The 19,061-nt window shown below is 41.5% G+C and overlaps 5 protein-coding genes across 5 annotated transcripts; 4 read left to right on the top strand and 1 right to left on the bottom strand.

The window, feature by feature from the left end:
- Positions 1–1,656: 1,656 nt before the first annotated feature.
- On the top strand, positions 1,657–7,033 carry SS1G_07509 (hypothetical protein; the record flags this gene model as incomplete). The annotated part of the gene is made up of 4 exons (XM_001592011.1): positions 1,657–2,022; positions 2,083–2,364; positions 2,432–6,725; positions 6,852–7,033. 4 exons carry the CDS (start codon positions 1,657–1,659, stop codon positions 7,031–7,033), a joined length of 5,124 nt encoding a protein of 1,707 aa, XP_001592061.1.
- Positions 7,034–8,231: 1,198 nt separating this feature from the next.
- On the top strand, positions 8,232–9,871 carry SS1G_07510 (predicted protein; the record flags this gene model as incomplete). Its single annotated transcript, XM_001592012.1, has 4 exons — positions 8,232–8,517; positions 8,579–8,671; positions 8,739–9,145; positions 9,470–9,871. The coding sequence occupies 4 exons, from the start codon at positions 8,232–8,234 to the stop codon at positions 9,869–9,871; spliced, it is 1,188 nt and encodes a 395-aa protein (XP_001592062.1).
- Positions 9,872–11,852: 1,981 nt separating this feature from the next.
- SS1G_07511 (hypothetical protein) lies at positions 11,853–12,721 on the bottom strand (the record flags this gene model as incomplete). The annotated part of the gene is made up of 2 exons (XM_001592013.1): positions 11,853–12,602; positions 12,680–12,721. The coding sequence occupies 2 exons, from the start codon at positions 12,719–12,721 to the stop codon at positions 11,853–11,855; spliced, it is 792 nt and encodes a 263-aa protein (XP_001592063.1).
- A 3,988-nt stretch (positions 12,722–16,709) lies between these two features.
- On the top strand, positions 16,710–17,120 carry SS1G_07512 (predicted protein; the record flags this gene model as incomplete). Its single annotated transcript, XM_001592014.1, has 2 exons — positions 16,710–16,795; positions 16,961–17,120. The coding sequence occupies 2 exons, from the start codon at positions 16,710–16,712 to the stop codon at positions 17,118–17,120; spliced, it is 246 nt and encodes an 81-aa protein (XP_001592064.1).
- Positions 17,121–18,472: 1,352 nt separating this feature from the next.
- Positions 18,473–18,834, top strand: SS1G_07513 (predicted protein; the record flags this gene model as incomplete). The annotated part of the gene is made up of 3 exons (XM_001592015.1): positions 18,473–18,552; positions 18,592–18,689; positions 18,776–18,834. 3 exons carry the CDS (start codon positions 18,473–18,475, stop codon positions 18,832–18,834), a joined length of 237 nt encoding a protein of 78 aa, XP_001592065.1.
- Positions 18,835–19,061: the final 227 nt, after the last annotated feature.

Consider the following 19,061-nt stretch of genomic DNA (forward strand, 5'->3'; position numbering starts at 1 on the left):
TGAGGTGAGTGATGGTGGTGATGGGGGATTGAGTGGTTGAGTGGAGAGGAGGGAGGGGGATGAACGGGAAGGAATAGAATGGGAAAGTCAAGGAAGAGATACTGGGTACGTAGGTATGGGAGAGTGGATGGGTATTGTATAGTTTTTTGGAGTGAAGGTAGGTAGATACCTAGATACCTAGATACCTAGTCTTACATCTTTTCTTCATATAATGAAAAAACTCGATGGTTACCTAGTTATGGAAGTAAATTATTAATACCTAGGTACTTACTCGAGTGAGTAGCTAGTACTCAGTACTTGGTTCCCCAAGCTCCAAACCAAATTTCTATGCAGGGGTGATTTCCATCTCTAACCATTCTAGACCATTCAAGTAACCAATCATATCTGGCTTACGATGTCATGATCAAATGGAAAGAGGAAGCTTACAGCCCTCCAACTGTGATACTCCAATACTCAAAATGTGTGAGATTCAATTTGATGAATGGGGCATTTTATTTGTGACCCTAAGGGATTAGAAAATATATTGAAAGGAAAGGAAAGGAAAGGAAAAGAAAAAGAAAAAGAGGTAAAATGAATTCAGTTAATAATACCTACCGATCTATATTTGATTCGAATACCTATGAGAAACTTCATTTAACCCTCCCTTGATTTATTGTTCCTTTTTTGAGGTTTTTCAAGAATTGCTAAGTATATCTTCGTGCTTTTCTCATGTCAATTGACATATCACCGGCAATACCTACTAGCCTTCCAAGGAAATTCAAATCATCAAAGGGGAATGTCGTGATAAGTTGTTTTTTCTGTTCATCTGCCTAACTACTATCTAAACAGCTAACCAACAATCCCGAGTCATTTCGGATCTCTCCTTAACCTCACGACCAACTTGATCAATTATCCTATTATTCTCTTTCAAATCTTTCTCTTGCCCTTTGGCTGGCTGGCTAAAGAATCAGATTTTTTTCTTAAAAAATAAAAAAAAATTAAATCAAAATCAAAGTCGAATAAATACTCTTTACCAAATACCAAAATCTAAGAATTCGATAACGGCAATTCGCATCAAAATACTTTTTTATATCCAATTATTCAGGTTCTATCTACGAGTATATACCTACCTAGAAATTACTACTACTCACCACCTTCCTACCTTTCAAATCTTGGTTTCTACCTGGGTGGATATCAATTACTTCTTTCTTTCTTTCCTTAAATCAATTCACCCAAATACTTCACCGTCCGGTATCTCCCGATCTCTTTCCATTAATACATCTCATCCTCTCTTTAGATGTGCTTTTAAGTGATTGATGATTGTGATAAGAGAAGTTTTAAATTCCGTTGTATCAATAACCCAATAACCCAACAACCAAGAAAAACGAAATCCCCCCAAAATTCGTCTTGTCCCAATTCAATCCATACCAATATACACGAACCTACTCATTTCCCTAGTGGTCGCAAATCTTGGAAATTCCTCCATGGAGCGCTAAATCGATCAATATAAACTTTACACTTGGTTATATACATGGGACCTAAAGGGTGCGCAAGAAGAAAATGGACTCGAGATTTCATGCTACAGTGATGCGACGGCCGGAAGATGATCAAGAAGAGGCTGCTGTATCTATAACAAGGCGAGATGGGATAATGAATGGACCAAATGGACCAGGCACAATGAGCACCAGCAGCTCAAACATACCTTACGACGTGGGTTCACCAAGACAACAATCACAAACTGAAATCCGTTCAATTCTCAATCCATCAACAACTTCAACTGGCGCACATCCATCGTTCAATCAATATCATCCGCCAACGGCGGCACCTCCACTTATACCATCACACATTCCTCTCCAATCAACCACACCTTCAACCCTAGGGTTGAGTTTGGGTACTCCTTTGTATCAAAGTGAACGAGATATTGGTTATCCACGCGATCAAAAACCAACCAGCAATTACTACGATCCGACTTCCGACTCGAGCGAAAGAAGACCTGCGACCGCGGAATCTAAATGGAGTGATAGGGAAGCTAAGACATCGCAAGTAAGATATTTTCCATACACCCACCAAAAGAATATTCAATCTCCTAACACCTTACAACAGCGTCGTGATTCTTATCCCTATCAACAAAATCAACCACCTGCACCATCTACAGATGGGCCAATGAATCTTTATAACGGCGGCTATAAATCTCCCGTGAATTCTCATTTTCCACCAGGGTCGCCCATTTCACACGCGCACCCACAAGGTCGCGTCCCTCCTCTAGTGACACAATCACCGCGAATGCCCGCGATGGAATCCCCAATTAGTCGACATAATGGCCTTGGTGGTGGACCAGAATTGCAGGATAAACCAGTCATCAAACAAGAGCCTGTACCAGCTAGTGTAAGTCGCAGCTTTGTTCCACCTTTCACTTTTTTATATGAACGTCATCTAATTTATTGCCCACCAGACTCCCAGCCGACCAGTAGATCCAATGGCTTTTTCGAGTATATTATCCAGTGCTGCTCCTGAGCCAACGCCAAAACCTCAACCAACTCCCACACCCATCGTATCCAAGCCTCGCAAAGCTTCACGACAACCCATACCTACCTTGAAGCCAGAGCCCTCCTCTGCCCCTAGTTCTCGACAATCCTCAGTCGCACCAGCTCCTCAACCACCTACATCCCGAGTACCGGCAAAGCGCAAGGCAAATGGGGAAACAAAGCCCACACCAAAACCTAAACCTTTCACAAAGGACCAAGAAAGGGATATCGTCATCTTGATGTCAAAGTTGGACGGTGAACCAGAAGATAGCGATGTGGAATTTGCAGAGGAGAAGAGACTCTATCAAACACGATCACTCAAAAGAAAGCTCGAGGTTGAAAAAATTGAAACCTCGAAAACAAAGCAACGTCGTACGGATTTCACCAACAAGATGGCCAAGAGGTTAGAGAAGCATGCTAAGGCGGGCGAAGAACGATATAGAGAGGTTGAAGGAGATGCGGCTATTTCGAAAGTACAAGCGGATGAGATTCAAACAGAGAAAGAGCGCAAGAAGGATATGCAGAGGAAGCGTCGTCGTGAAAAGACTGTTCAGAATAATATGGAGCAAAAGGAAATTGCCTTGGCCAAGGCTCAAGCAGCACAAGATGATCAAGAACGACACAAGTTTCTTCGAGATGCTCAAAGAGCAGAAAAGAAGGCACAGCAGACTAAGCAAATACTTGCTAGAGGGGACAAGGGTCCAGAGATTCGAGCAGTTTCGCCCATGGAACCTAACATGCAAGGAGGTAGTATGTCGACTTTTACCGCTGTGGATCCTGATTCCACCAAGAAACCAAAACGTGGTGGTGCTCGACCCAGAAAGTCTAAAGAACAGAAGCAGGCAGAGAAGGACTCGGCTGCAGCAGCTCAAGAGGCAATCGACAAGGGCGAATCACCAGCACTCATGCCAATTAGGGATGCAGCGGAATTTAAAGATATGAAGCCACTTCCATCGAAAGAAGGGGTTACAAAGATTAAGCTCAAGTTCAAAGCGCCGGCCGAACCGGTCGAAGTCAAGGAGGAATCTCCCTCAGCTCCCGTGGATCAGCACAACACGAAAATGTACCATGTTGTCTACGATCAAATCTGGAAGGACCTTGCTCGAAAGGAAGTTCCCAAGGTTTTCAAACTGGCCGTGGATTCTTACTCTATTCGAGCATCAAACCTGAAGAAGACTGCAATTCTGGCTTCGAAGGAAGCGAAACGATGGCAGCTACGAACCAATAAGGGCACCAAGGATCTTCAAGCTCGTGCTAAGCGTGTTATGCGAGAGATGATGTCTTTCTGGAAGCGTAACGAACGTGAAGAGCGGGATACTCGAAGAGCTGCAGAAAAACAGGAGATTGAGAATGCCAAGAAAGCCGAAGCCGACCGTGAAGCAAACAGACAGAAGAGGAAGCTCAATTTCCTTATTTCTCAAACTGAGCTCTACTCCCATTTCATCGGCAAGAAGATTAAGACAGATGAAGTTGAGAGGTCTACCGATCATCCCGACGTTGCGGTTCCCGACAAAGCAGATCATGCGAAGCCAGATCATGGTGACTTACCAGAAGGCACTGCTCCTGCAAAGGTTACAAATTTTGAGGATCTTGACTTTGATGCTGAAGATGAATCTGTATTGAAAGCTGCGGCTATGGCTAATGCTCAGAATGCTATCCAAGAAGCTCAGAACAAGGCTAGGGCCTTCAATAAAAAAGATGATGCGCCTGCCATGGACGATGAGGGAGAGATGAACTTCCAAAATCCAGCAGGTATGGGTGATGTCGATATTGAACAACCAAAGATGCTCCAAGCCCAACTCAAGGAATATCAACTCAAGGGTCTCAATTGGCTTGTCAATCTTTACGAACAAGGTATCAATGGTATTTTGGCAGATGAGATGGGTCTTGGTAAGACTGTCCAATCGATTTCCGTCATGGCTTATCTTGCGGAGAAACATGGTATCTGGGGTCCATTCTTGGTTGTTGCTCCTGCATCAACACTTCACAATTGGCAACAAGAAATTACCAAATTCGTTCCACGACTTAAGGTATTACCATATTGGGGAACAGCAGCAGATCGAAAGGTTTTGCGAAAGTTCTGGGATCGAAAGCACATCACTTATACCGAGGACGCCCCTTTCCACGTCCTTGTCACTTCCTACCAACTTGTCGTTTCGGATGTCGCTTATTTTCAGAAGATGAAGTGGCAATACATGATTTTGGATGAGGCTCAAGCGATCAAAAGTTCACAAAGTTCTAGATGGAAGAGTTTACTTGGTTTTCATTGCAGAAATCGTCTCCTTTTGACTGGTACCCCTATTCAGAACAACATGCAAGAACTTTGGGCTTTGCTACATTTTATCATGCCTAGTTTGTTTGATTCTCACGATGAATTCAGCGAATGGTTTTCCAAGGATATCGAAAGCCACGCTCAAAGTAACACTAAGCTCAACGAGGATCAACTCAAACGTCTGCACATGATCTTGAAGCCTTTCATGCTTCGTCGTGTTAAGAAACATGTACAAAAGGAGTTGGGTGATAAGATTGAGGAGGACATCTTTTGCGATCTTACTTACCGCCAACGAGCGTACTACAGCAATCTTCGAAATCAAATCAGCATCATGGATCTCATCGAGAAGGCTACAATCGGAGATGATAATGATACTGGTACTTTGATGAATTTGGTGATGCAATTCCGAAAGGTTTGCAATCATCCAGATCTTTTCGAGCGTGCTGAAACTACCTCGCCTTTATCTTTCAGTTATTTTGCTGAAGCTGGTTCATTCTTGAGAGAAGGTTCAAATGTTACTGTGGCTTACTCGGCGCGTAACATGATTGAATATTCATTACCTCGATTAATATGGCGTGAAGGTGGACGTCTAGACTTACCTGGGCATGACAATGAGCATGCTGGTGTCAAGGCCAAATGTTTAGAGTCACTTTTCAATGTTTGGAAGCCAGAAAATATCGTTGACAGTGCAAAAGAAGATGGAGCGTTTTCATGGCTTCGCTTTACCAATACCTCAGTACAAGAATTATCAACAGCTTCGAGGAAGGATGTTTTTGCTCGTGCTGTGGATCTTGTAAAGAGGCCACAAACACTTGGCAGACTCAACATTGTCTATGATGAAGAGGAAGACAAGAACTATACGCCAGTTCATTCTATGCTTCAAATCGTGAATAGGAAAGATCGGAAGCCTCTCGCGGAAGTTACAAATGAGGGATATCTCAACAAACTGTTCAATGTAGCTAAGGATGTTTGGGGTCAATCCGGTATGAGTCGAATGGAACAGTGTGGTCGACCAAGTGCAACCGCTCCCCCTATTGAAGTTACATGCTCAAGCAGAGGTGCCGTCATTGAGAGACAGAAAATCTTGTTCAATGTTCCGATGAGACGTGCACTCTTTGGCCCTTCACCTGTTGAGGAGAAAGCATTGATTACCTCCAAGGTTTCGCCATTGTTCTATCCACCAAAACCAATGTTACCATTACCTACTTCGGAAAAACAACGCTTTACCAATATCAAAGTACCATCAATGCGTCGCTTCGTCACTGATTCAGGAAAACTCGCTAAGCTCGATTCTTTACTTACAAAACTTAAAGAAGGTGGTCATCGTGTTCTTTTGTACTTCCAAATGACACGTATGATTGATCTTATGGAAGAGTATTTGACGTATCGTAATTACAAATACCTTCGTCTTGATGGTTCTACCAAACTTGAGGATAGAAGAGATACTGTACATGATTTCCAAACTCGACCAGAGATTTTTATCTTCTTGTTAAGTACAAGAGCTGGTGGTTTGGGTATCAATCTTACGAGTGCTGATACAGTCATCTTCTATGATTCTGATTGGAATCCTACAATTGATAGTCAAGCTATGGATCGTGCTCATCGTCTAGGACAAACTCGTCAAGTTACAGTCTATCGTATGATTACTCGTGGTACAATCGAAGAGAGAATTCGTAAGAGAGCTTTACAAAAAGAAGAGGTTCAAAAGGTTGTTATGACTGGTGGTGCAGGTGGTGGTGTTGATTTCAATACGAGAAGTAAGGAGAATAGGACAAAGGATATTGCAATGTGGTTGGTGGATGATGAAGAGGCTGCGGAAATTGAGAGAAAGGAAGCTGAACAGTTGAGATATGAAGCTGAGAATCCGACAGCTAGTAAAAAGGGCAAGGGGAAAGGAAAGAAGGGAAAGGAAGGTGGTGGAGGAAGTTTGGAGGATCTTTATCATGAGGGTGAGTTTTGATTTTTCCTTTAGATTTGCATAGCATGGTTTAGTTCCATATCTTGAAAGCGGGATGAGATGATTATCATGAGATGAATATGTTTTGGATTGATTGCTAATTGTGGATGAATTATAGGCGAAGGTCATTTTGATGATGGATCGAATAGACCTAGTGGTACGGCAACACCTATTGCTGTTGATGCAAGTAAGAAAAAGGGATCTAGTAGTCGGAAGAGTGGTGGTGGTGGAAGAAGTAAAAAGGCCAAGACGGCTAAAGAAAGGTTGGCGATGGCGGATGGGGATGTGGATATGGCGTAAGAGTGTAAGAGCTGAGAAATAAGACATGGTATCATGAAAAGGATAATGAATGGGAATCATTCAGGTGGTTGGGCATGGATGGGATAGGAATTGAATTGTACGATTGATTGGTAATATTATGATGGGCTTTGCAGGTAAGGAATGGGGAAAAGGCGAAAAAGTAAAATGATTGCATGCATGCACAAGTTGCACATATAAGAGATAAATCCTTCTATATGGCTAAGGGGAAGGAGTCATTTGAGCAGTTGGAGAGATTGAAGATTATGATGTGTATTATATTATATTATTGACTTTATTGACTTTATATTAGTGAAGATATAGAGATTTCCGTCTATAGTGAGATGATTTGAAATAGGAGACTAAAGATTAAGAATATAAGATTTTATAAATAATTTTAGTAGAGATGATATAATAAAACTAGATAATAGGACTAAGTCATGACTCAAAATAAACAAGTAGAAAAGTAAACTGATTGTCGATCGAAAAGAGCTAAAACATAACCAGGGAGACTAAGTAAACCTTAGTTTAGAGAAAAGGATACAATCAATATTCGAATTCCTTTTCATAATAATAAAATTTCACAAAGTTCATCATATACAATTATTATAATCATATATTACATCAAATTCATCAAGCAGAGATAGATCAATACCTTAGGATTATTTATATTTCCTCATCTACTCGAAAACATTTTTTGAACTTCATTCATATCATATAATCCGCTGATCTCCAAGATATATAGAGCTCATCCAAGCAAATCCGGAAAGACACTACTGGACACTGACTCAGTCATCCACACAGCAACAACGGAATTCACTCGACATTGATGAGTACAAAAATATACAGGATTTCTTGTACAATAAATTTTTATATTCACCATTTTTATCCTGAGGAAAACTGATCGGATGTCTATCATCTGTATATAAGTAATATATTCTGAAGGAAATTCAACTCAAGGCGGGGTTTGTGGAATTGGAAATTCACTGATTATATATATTATATCATTTCATTTCCCCTTTTGTTGAGCTACGGGTGCTTTCCCCTCTCCTCTCTCGATTGGATCACTTACCGAATTATTATTGTATTGCTTCTTTTTGTACGGCACCTCTCTATCTTGATAATTTTGAATAATATCGAGTATATCTAGCTTGTTTTATTTTTTATTTTTATTTTACTTTTTGATTTTGTTTCTGTGTTGATGTTTGCAGGGAGTCTTGGGCTTTTCGATATTAAGCCGATTATCGAGTACGTACGTATACGGGAGTTTGTAGACGATAAGATTATGGATACTTCTACACAGAGGGAACTTCGATACCAGGAGGATGCATCGGGAAAGAATCTAGTTGCCAGAGCAGTTGGAGATAGAGTTAGCGTTGGTTCGGGAATGGATTCTCCAGTTGCCTTGAGTGAGGAGATCATGAAAGATAATGGGCTCGGGGCTCATCCAACTACACAAATTGAGTCCGAGAGGAATTTGATTTCAGGTATGCCACTTAAATATCTACGGCTCATTCTCCCTTTAAACTAACGTTCAAGCCCTTTTAGACACTGAGTGGTACCAAAATTCGGAAAGGAGTAGTGAGAATAACTTTGATCTTTCTGAAAACGAAAAGATCGAAGAGGCTTGTTACAGTCTCGGTAAGTTAATACATGCTCGTTTTTTAAAAAAAAATATTGGACTATTCTAATTAATTCTCATGGTTAGATATGCTAGATTTCTTCGAGACACAATATTATTCTTCACAAAAAAGACGTAACTTAGATCCAACAGTACCAGCAACATCATTCACTCTCTTTCCATTCTTACCCGTCGAACTCCAGAGAAAGATTTGGGTTTGCTTACTGCCGCCGCCCAGCGTCATTTGGGCGGAATTCGAAGTGAAAGATTGTTATGACAAGACTAAAATGGAATTTCGTGTCAGACATGCTCGTTCAGCAATTAATTTTCCTGCGTCATTGCAATCATTCGTCTTACGTTCTGTAAACTATATCTCAAGACAGTTGTTTTTCGAGCATTATAGTTATCTGAAATTTATTGGCGATGCCAATAAAAAGGCTCGTCGTTTCTCAGACTGGGATGATAGTTTTCGCTATGTCGAGGTGAAAAGAGGAGTAAGTCCCTTGTTGGATAACAAAGTGGACAACTTATACATCACCAATCTCTTCGGTCTTCCGATTTTATTCCACCGGTACGAAACTTCAGTAGATCTTACCGCGCTGCGATGTCTGACTGTAGATATCGTCAACATACAATGGATGAATTTCATGCCAGGAGCAGGTGGACCAGATACATTCTTGAAAGAGATAGAAAGATTATGTCCAAATCTCAAAGAACTCTTCATCGTCCTCAATAAAACGGCATCGACGCGCGATCCGCGCCAACTTCATGAATATAAATATAGACAGACTAATACGCAATTTATGGATTTCAATCAGAATTTCATAGATCAGTTGGGATATTGTCAATGGATTGAACCATGTAAATATTACCCGAACATCGAGTGGGAAATCAACAACAGCAGCAGAGAGTGCTCTAAAATTCTGCGGAGAACGGGTTCGAATGCGGGGTTTTGGAGTAGTGTGGTTGTTAAACCGGTATGGATGGTTCATACAGTTGCATATAGTGTGGAACGTTCTAGGAATGTAATTCCTGGACCCTTTTTGATAGTGGAGATTAGTCGCTATGGAGATCTTCATTTGAGATGTAATCCCGATGGTACATTACCTGATCAGTATGATTGGATCAGTGAGCTTTTTGATGATGGAGATGATGAGGATGGTGGTGATATGCGGTCTTTGGTTGATGGCGAGGCACTTGTTGTCTTTGATAGTGATTAATTATCAATCATTATTTGTTGGCTCTGGAGAATGATTACTACCATGAAGGATTGAAGGTAGATCTAGGCTATGTGATATATCGACAACATCATATTTTCTTCCAAAACGACAACTGTTGACCTCCTGGGATCTTGGCGGCATACGCATATATATTGCATGATGCATATAAGGAGCAAACAAAACTCAACTTTTAATTCATTCTTTCCTTTTTGGTATACTGTTTGTTTGCTTTCAATATTTTGATTTCAAAGCACTTTAATTCCGAAGGCTGAATACCTAACCCTTATTCCTTCATTTTTTGAATATATACTCGCAGCTTAACTGCTTAGCTAGAGAATCATCATTCAATTTGATGCTCTTTCTGGTCTCAAGAAACCCAATAACAACTGATATAGGCAGCTTGTCGGCTCTTCAATCTATACATTTTCCGGACTGTTTAGGCTTTTTTGGAGCTATACACTTTGGGACCGTAGGAGGCAAGCTTGTGTGGTAAATATCAAATATTCACACATATATTACCTTTTCTCCTATTTCTGGCGATATATCATTGATTACCTATGGAAGGGATGAAAAATGAATTTCGAACGAGAGGAAGATATTTAGGAAGCTTTAATAGGTAGTTTATACTCAGCTAGCTCCGTTGCTAGGGATATCCGATACATCGAATGTGAGATAGAATATATCATCCGTGGCTTTCGCTTTCTTGAGTCTATTGACTTTGTGACTGTGTGACGGGAAAGCTTCAAGCTTCAGTTTAGATGCTGAGGTTGAGCAATGAGATGAAATTATCTTCACTAAATAGGGTTTAAACAATGTGAAGAGATGATCACGACGAACTATATCAACTAAACCATCTTGATAGGGAGACTTGAGAAATGGGTAACCTTAATATTAATATGGAGAGACTAAAATATGTCCCACCGCTTATATATGACAGTGAAATATAAAATATGAAATGTGAGGTAAGATATAATAACTAAAGGAGAGAGAGATGGCAAATATAGTAAGATAACGACGATACTAAATACATATAATTATAATCAGAGTGAAAGATATAATATAATAAAGCAACTGCAATTGCAACAATACCAATACTACTCATAATCAACGTTATTATAATCACAAGCTAGATCCGAGACATTAGTTACTTTGTGTTTAGAGAAAACCGAAATCAAAATCGAAATCGGCAAAGAAAGGTAAATTTGCACACCGCTAGCTTGCTCAAGCTTGCAGCAGCTGCCACGTTGTGAGAGGGATCTGTGATCGATCTGTGTGTCGTGCTTGCTCATGAACGGATTTTGGTAATATAGTAATTAATGGTAAGCATCTAGAACGAATTTTTATGTACGGTAGTGTGGATGAGGCTGAGGTGTGCGATGGTGGAATTATTTATATTTATTGATGTTGTGTTTGTTTGTGGGGAGTTGATCGTTGGATTTAAAGATGTAGAGATGCGTATGGATGGTTTTATTGTGGTCTAGATGGCTGGGCTGCTGGTGTCGATGTTGAATTCTGTTTGGTGTTTGCCTCAGCTATTATTTATACTCTGACTTTGTTTTTCGGGAAATTTATCCTGATTGTTGTAGCGAGATAGTTTAAGGGGATAATGAAGATATCCCTATTGTTACATCGAGATAGTGTAAGGAGGTAATGAAGATACCAGGTCTCATGTATACGTGTATGTTATCTCATATTTGTATGTGTATCTTTTTCCTCCTATATATGTACAAGTTGAGGCTATCTATCTAAATAATATAACAAAGAAAATATGAAGAGGTTAGATGCCATGTTTAGTACATGACATCTAACCTCTAATGATCATATAATAATGTACTTACTGGGTATCAATGCGATGCGATGCTATGCGAATGCGAATTCCACTGCTCAAAAAATTCATCCACTCCTTGCAATGCAGTAAACAAAAGAAAATAATCATCAAGCATCAATGGAATCATCCTAGATCTTGACCAAGATCAAAGGTTCAAGCCATGTCGCTGAATCCACTCCTCCCACTCTCACTTCTTCGGCTTTTTGAATTCTCCCATCCTGAATCACTTCCATGGTCTTCACTGCCATCTTTACTTCCTCCGGCCGCTTGCGGATATCCCCTCGATCCCAGTTCTCCATCTCTTGCTATGCTCACACGAACACTAACATTCTTCGCGACAGAAATATCTCCCATCTTATAGAGGTTATCCGTGCTATCACTCCCTCCATGTCCTTTTCTTCCTCCATTCCCACTGCCTCTATTCCCCCTCAACCCTGCAGATACCAACCCCCCAGCTTCAATAATCGTAGTCGTTCCCAATGAATGTCCTTTGCCCATGAATGCAAAGGTCTCTAAACCCGTGTCCTCCCCTGGTGGAAACTCGCTAAACACAATTTCTGCTCTAGTACTTGCGTATAATAATACGTCCAACCATCCATTACACGCAATCATACTACCAGCAATACAGTAATACCCTAATCCGATCTCGGCCCCAGAGAATGCGGCAATACGTCCAGCGGCTAGGGGAATCGTACATATGGTGTAGATCAATGGGTAGAGAACCATGAGAGGCCGGGCGCCGTGATAATAATTGGCCTTGTTTCCAGGTGGAGAGGAACGAGATTGATGATGGAGATAGAGAAAGATACAGGCGTAGATCAACACTGTGCCAAACATGCTAGCGAATATCCAAAAATAATGAAGCCATAGGCGTGCATTTTGATAATCGTCGTTTATCCAGCACTGTACGCTATCATTAGATATAGATCTATAACTTTGTGTGAAAAAATGAGAAACTTGCCCCAAGCAGCAGCCCTCACATAAAGATCATGAGGGTGCATCGCGACACCGATGACAGCCATTCCGTAGATAAATATCCAGCATCCGGCAACGGTGGCAAAGAATGCATATTGTGGGAGGCGGTATTCCTTCACGACGCTGAGGAAGGTATGGCATGCGATCACCAAGATAAATACACTACTGGCCAAATCCCCCGTCGACACAAACCATCCCTGAGCCCAACATGTTGCCGTTCCTATTATAATTCCATTATTCTTGACGGAGCTGATATTGAGTAAGAATGCGGTTGCTTGCTGAATATCGGCAAATAGTAGATTGTATATCAGGAACAGGAATTGATTGACCGGACGTTCGGCTTGACCTTGGCCGGTGGGTAATTTTCTTCTCCACGATATGATTTTGAATGTGAGGTAGGAAAATAAACTGGTCGAGCATAAGAACGACAACAGACCAAAGGTCGCGACAGCAACTAAACCATGAGATAAATAGTCCGGTAGGGGCGTCAGTGAAGACGCAGCGTCGTCTAGCATGTCCTTCATGGGTGCCGAATTTAGTTTGGGTTAAGACGGGCAAATTGTGGCTGACATCCAGAAGAAAAACGAAATCAAGATTCAAAGACACGTCTAACGACAGGTGTCGGGACATATAAGTTCATTGAAGCTAAATGAACCGTGTGTAGGAGAGTGGAGAGATATCTAGATGGAATAACGATGTTACAAATCTCGGGCGTCTTCTACCTGAGCTTTAGATGATGCGAATTGATTGATGATGAAGAGGATCTGTGAGTACGTGCTCGCCTATCGACACGGCCTGAACTGTTGAAGTGAGAAATTGTAAGGTTACGGCGTATTACGGGAATACATATGACAAGCAGGGGAGACTTATTTTCGCGCCTAGATAAATCTGACATGGTTCGATGAAGCTTCTAGTCTAATAATATTTGAGCAGATGGGAACTCGACAAGGGGACTTTGTGGATGTTGCGTGACAGGCCAAACGGGGTTCCATTCAAATCAACACTAATCACTTCAACTTGCCAAGTTGAGATTCAAAAGATCAGACATTGCTCATCTTAGCGTTGCGTTGTGCTCCGGGTCCTTGTGGGCCTGGACTTCTTTAAGTAGTGAATGGGTACAAATAGTGACATTGTGCGAGTAAAGATCAGTACAAATGCCGATACAAGATTTATGGGGTACCTATCTTGGAATGAGATGCATCATGCCAGCCTGTTTCTGCGTATGGATGTATGTATGTACCTGAATACAATGACAGCCTTTTCGAGATCACAAACCGGAGGGATAAGCAGCCCTTCAATGAACGACAGACAATCGCTTTCACCGTTTGTACTCCGCAAAAACTGTTGAATGTGCTAGCCCCTGCCCGTTAAGCTGAAAACCTATTGACGTTTTAGGGTAAGAGGAAACGCCACAAAATCGGCCAGCAAACGCCAAGTGCCAATGATAAATTGATGCTTTCATGCCGTTTGACAGAAACATTCAGGGCTAAGATGTAACCGATCATCAACTAAAGCTAGAGAGAAGCCTTGTAAGGGAAAGTACACCAGTAAAATAAACTAGTCGAGCGATACGCTACAGAGTCTCCTCCGTTATGTGTGACTCTGTGCCTTACTGCTGGGACGCCGGTACGCTATTGCATTCCACGTGGAAATGATATACAGTACTTTCGAGTTCGTGGAGGCACGCTTCTATTATTGTTCCATCCATTGTGCAATAGTCTTGGTATTTGTATGTTGCATTAACCTTACAGCATGCGCTCTCTGCCCGATACTCGGGTTCGTCTTACGCTGCGGCCCGTATTACTGCACGTACTGTACGTACTCTAGGTACTTATAGTTGATTTTTTGGGTATTCACATATAGTCCAACAATAAGTGTCCGAAGGCAAAAGGAGCTAGTTGACACATGGAAACTACTTCGCATACCGACCTTTGACATTTTTGCTAGTGGTTGTTACTGTCGAGATCTGCTGAGCTTATTCAACGGCATAAAAGCATAAAAGCATAAATCTAGGAGAAAGTGGGCATAAGGGTTTATTAGAGGAACTTACTAACGACGGAACAAGTGATGAAAGGTTTGAAGATCAACCAACAAGTAGGTTAATGCTCCGTAAGTAAGGTTATGCTACGTTGATCGATCCTTGCTACTACGTAAGTTGTGTTATATACTCGAAATGTTATTCATCTCTTTTTCCCCTATTGATCATGATCATGATTACGATTACGACTTCATTTCGTAGGCAATCGTGGCAATTCAAAAAGATTTTTCCCATCGCCACTCGGCCTTCTGCAAAAGGTTTAACACAGTGCGGAGGAAATTCCGATCGATGACACCACTTCATCACAGGTTATTCCGTGAAGAAATGTCTCCTTGAGGGTCCCTTGAGGGTCCCTTGAAAGTTGAGGGTTCATGATGAATGTTTTCGTCTCCTCCCTCCCCTGTTTCCATGTTTCCATGTCTCATCAACCTTACGGAGTCACTCAGTTGCAGATTTTCAAAGGACCAGGAAATGTCCTTTTTCATGCCCAAAGAAGATAGTGGCTTCAGTGTGAGACTGGCTAAGTGGTTCAGCGTGTGCGACGGTGGAGATTTTAAGAGTGGGGGATTCTGCACCCAGTCAAACTTATTACGGAGCATACCTAGCTATAGTGGCTCCAGCGCTTCTCAGGAGTGGGGAGCGGAGATGCATTAATTTAACTTTCATTCCCGCCGCTACTAAGTTTACTAGACTAGTTCAAACTTCGTACTGTACTTACGGGTCAACTGCTAATTTTGTAATATCTTTAAATTCTGAATCTATCGCAACGATTGCCGATGCCGAGGAGCTCTGTGAATGGGTACCGAACATTTGACTGGACTCTTGAGATATAAAATAGATAACATCCGATGATCCACCGGACTTTTAGGAGGTACAGAGTTTGATGCAAATTGACACACGTGTGAAAAAAGTCTATTGAAACGGAAAGGTCCTCATCATTATAGCGGATTACTGATCGATATCTAGCAGCTCGAAACAGTGTGCATTTAGATGAACATTTAGTGCTACTGCAAGACAATAGCTTCATGCGTTTATTGTACATCATGAAAACTAATTCATGATAATTTATAAAGGACTGAATTGTTGGCACTACTATGTGTAATTGGGAAAGGGATATCGCAAAAGGAAACAATTTATTGGTATTTTCACGTTCTTGCTCTCTGCTATTCATTTATTTAGCATCTGATGACAGAAGTCAATTAACACGGAGAAAAGTATATCAACGTTCAACCAGTCATACCGCTCAAAAATAGCGAAGATTCCTCTATGGGGCACTCTACCCCTCGACTCAAGAATAGCTTTTGCATAACTCCCCGATGGCCTAACGCCGATAGCACAGTGACTCGTCTGCGTTACAAGCGAAACCCTCCCCGAGGCCCGAAATTTCCACTCTGTCTGGAGTGTGCGGAACTATCCATGTTAAAATTAATGTATCATGTTGTACATTCTGTTGTAGGACCATCTCTTCGCCTCGATTCAAAACATGGATTGTGAGGAGCGAAATGCCATAGTAGCTGGGATTAGCTAGGATGGCCTCACGTACTCGTCTTTGAGTTATTTCACACCATCCAGATACTTTCCTATTTTCAATTTCAGACGCCGAGTCTTCCGACAATTTTCGACTGCGGTAATGTTGCAGTTTAAGGCCTCGAGTGTATCACCAACCAGCGATGCCGAGCACTCATGCCTGGCCTAAATGTCGTTTCTATTGCGTCTATGAAGTCTTTTGACGTGGAAGCTCCTCTCATGACAAAAACAAAGGTTCTAAGAAATGGGAAGTTGTCTCTAACATGAGCCCATGTATATTCCGCAGCATCTCCGTCGTGGCGGTAGAGTTTAATTGAAACGCAAAGGCAATATGCTAAACCTTGAACGGATCTTTTTGCAATTTGCATTTCTCTAACCATCTACCACCGAGGTCTTCATTGTGGTCCATTCAAACATGAGGATACGAACCACAAGGTTGATGTACCATTCCAAGTCGACGTTCTTCACTCATGCCCTGGTATTCGAGCCTGGCGGAGTCGGATGATGGCATCAATTGTGTGTGGCTCAAGGAAAGCTTCTCGCGACTTCAAACAAAGTACGCACAGCAATCTCCATCCAAATCTCTACAGCGTAACTACACGTATATCTGTCAGAGATCCTGTTTGTCATAAAAAGAGCCCCAGCGGTTGAGATGAAAATATTCAACTCTAGGATTGGAAAAAGTATATTTCCAAATCTAACGCCGGAGCCCGAGAGATAGTCCAAGGGGAGCAAGTGAAAGTGCCGTATCCATGCTTTATCCATCTCACTTTGCATGCATTGGTGAATTTCCTGCTTTCGACGTCCCAAGGTCAAACTCCCAAGGCTATTGGTGCAAAAGTGTCGTCTTTTTCGGTGCGCAAACCGCAACAGTTGAATAGTCGCTCAATCATCTAATATTCTATACTCCGTCAGCATTAGATTTCTTTCACTGAAGGATATGTGACAACTCAACAGGGTCGTATAGTAAGTCACAGGTTTCCAATGCTGCTATTCACTCTTCTAGTGTAAGGCTTGCTCTTCAAAACCCTCGTCATTTTTGTCTATCGTGGATGAGTTCTCTGCATTATCGCAATTTTGGATTTCACCATTCTCGCCAGTGGCGTGATCTCCATAAGTACTGGTTGAAAATTAGTCGCTTTCTATAGCAGTTTGCTTTTCCGTCTACTGATGGCCTTTATAAGGTTTCTGCAGTCATTTTAGCAATTTTTGCTTAATGGTTTCGTATGATGTGTTGAAATAATGTAGTAGAATGAACAAATCTCGAAGTGGAAGGAGCGAGACGACGAGTGCCCACCTTTCGCGCCACAATAGTTTAAGTGAGCGCTTCCGCTTTCACCTCTTGGGAATCTTGTTACAATATCTTTTCTCGGCTCCCAAGATTCTGCGCCATCGACATCTGCATCTTCACCCCAATTACGGCTGCTGTTCATACCGAACTGCTACCACCGAATATTTTATCATCTTACCAGTGACTTCTGGATATTCTCATACCATGCCTTCTGCTACTGGAGTATGAGCAGCATTGCTCAATGCTCGCGTCCCTGATGCGCTGATCATTTCGATGCCTTCTGATTAATTCTTTCAAGCCCTGTAAGAGGAGGAGTTCCCTTTTCGCGGTGGCCACTATGAATGATTTTGATGTAAAGACTTATTTGGAGAACAAAGTACAAAGACCTTGATTCATGCCTTTGGCCTTGTTGGCGGTCTAGTGTGAAGGAGGTAGAAAGAGCGTGTGAGTGAGTGAATAGCGGGGGTAAGTATGATCTTTGAAGAATCTACACTTTCTTCCCACGGCATCAGTTGCACGTTTTTTAAAGTTATAACTTTTTGCGCCCCTCTTTACATTCATATAGATTTGGGTCTACGAAAGGAATTAGGAGTGGAGTAATACAGGGAGTATACGAGAGACTATGGGTAAAATCATAGCCACCAAAATATATCCAGTTTAAATGAATGGAAGAAAGATCTATATATCCCTACTAGGCCTTGGAACTAGCGAAAGGTGTCTCATAGATCATGAATAATTCCAAGTATCGCTGATGCTGAAATGGAGAAAGTCAGTACGTATACCTGTGCATCTATCTTCGTCTGGTGTGATGAGCGCCAACGTACTTCAGAGTAAATAGTACACATTTTTTCGACCTTGAAGGTATTTTGAATCATCCTATCTGCAAGGATAGCTTTGCGAAAATCACCGGCACCAATTTAATCACCAAAGATTTAAACAAAAATGTATTCATTCATCATCGATGAAAGTACTCCTACACAGCTACCGATTCCAGCAGTTCTGTTACAGAATCCGCGTCTCCTGTTACTTCCCTATGCAAGGAATCAATACTTCTAATACAGAATTTGGCAACTCAAATCCACTGGAGAGAACTCTTCTCGCGATCTTGCTCTTCTTGATATCCCGACTGGGTGGAAACAGGATGCTATTCGCAAGAATCGTACGTATCTTTCAACATAGACAAAGTACTTTGACCGATTCTCCGCATGGCTCTTCTATTTAGAGAGTTTTCTCCCTCCTTATTAGAAAATCCAACATTCCTCTTATTACACCGTCTTCGAATTTCAGCTCCTTCACACCTTTGAAATTGAGACAGGTGAATTATGAACTCAAGGGCATACTTGTCGATATGTTACCATGAAATTCAACCTTTTAGGTTGGAGAACCAGCTATATTAACAGAGAAAGGAATAAAAGAGACTGAATATAATCTTTGAGCAGACATTGATAAAGCTCAAACCTGACATTCACTGCAAGACCTCTCGAATCCAAACGTTAGTTTTGCACTCACATCATTTTTTCCATCTGTTAAT

The sequence above is a fragment of the Sclerotinia sclerotiorum genome, genomic scaffold (genome assembly GCF_000146945.2).
Source record: "Sclerotinia sclerotiorum 1980 UF-70 scaffold_9 genomic scaffold, whole genome shotgun sequence".
In the NCBI taxonomy this organism is placed as follows: domain Eukaryota; kingdom Fungi; phylum Ascomycota; class Leotiomycetes; order Helotiales; family Sclerotiniaceae; genus Sclerotinia; species Sclerotinia sclerotiorum.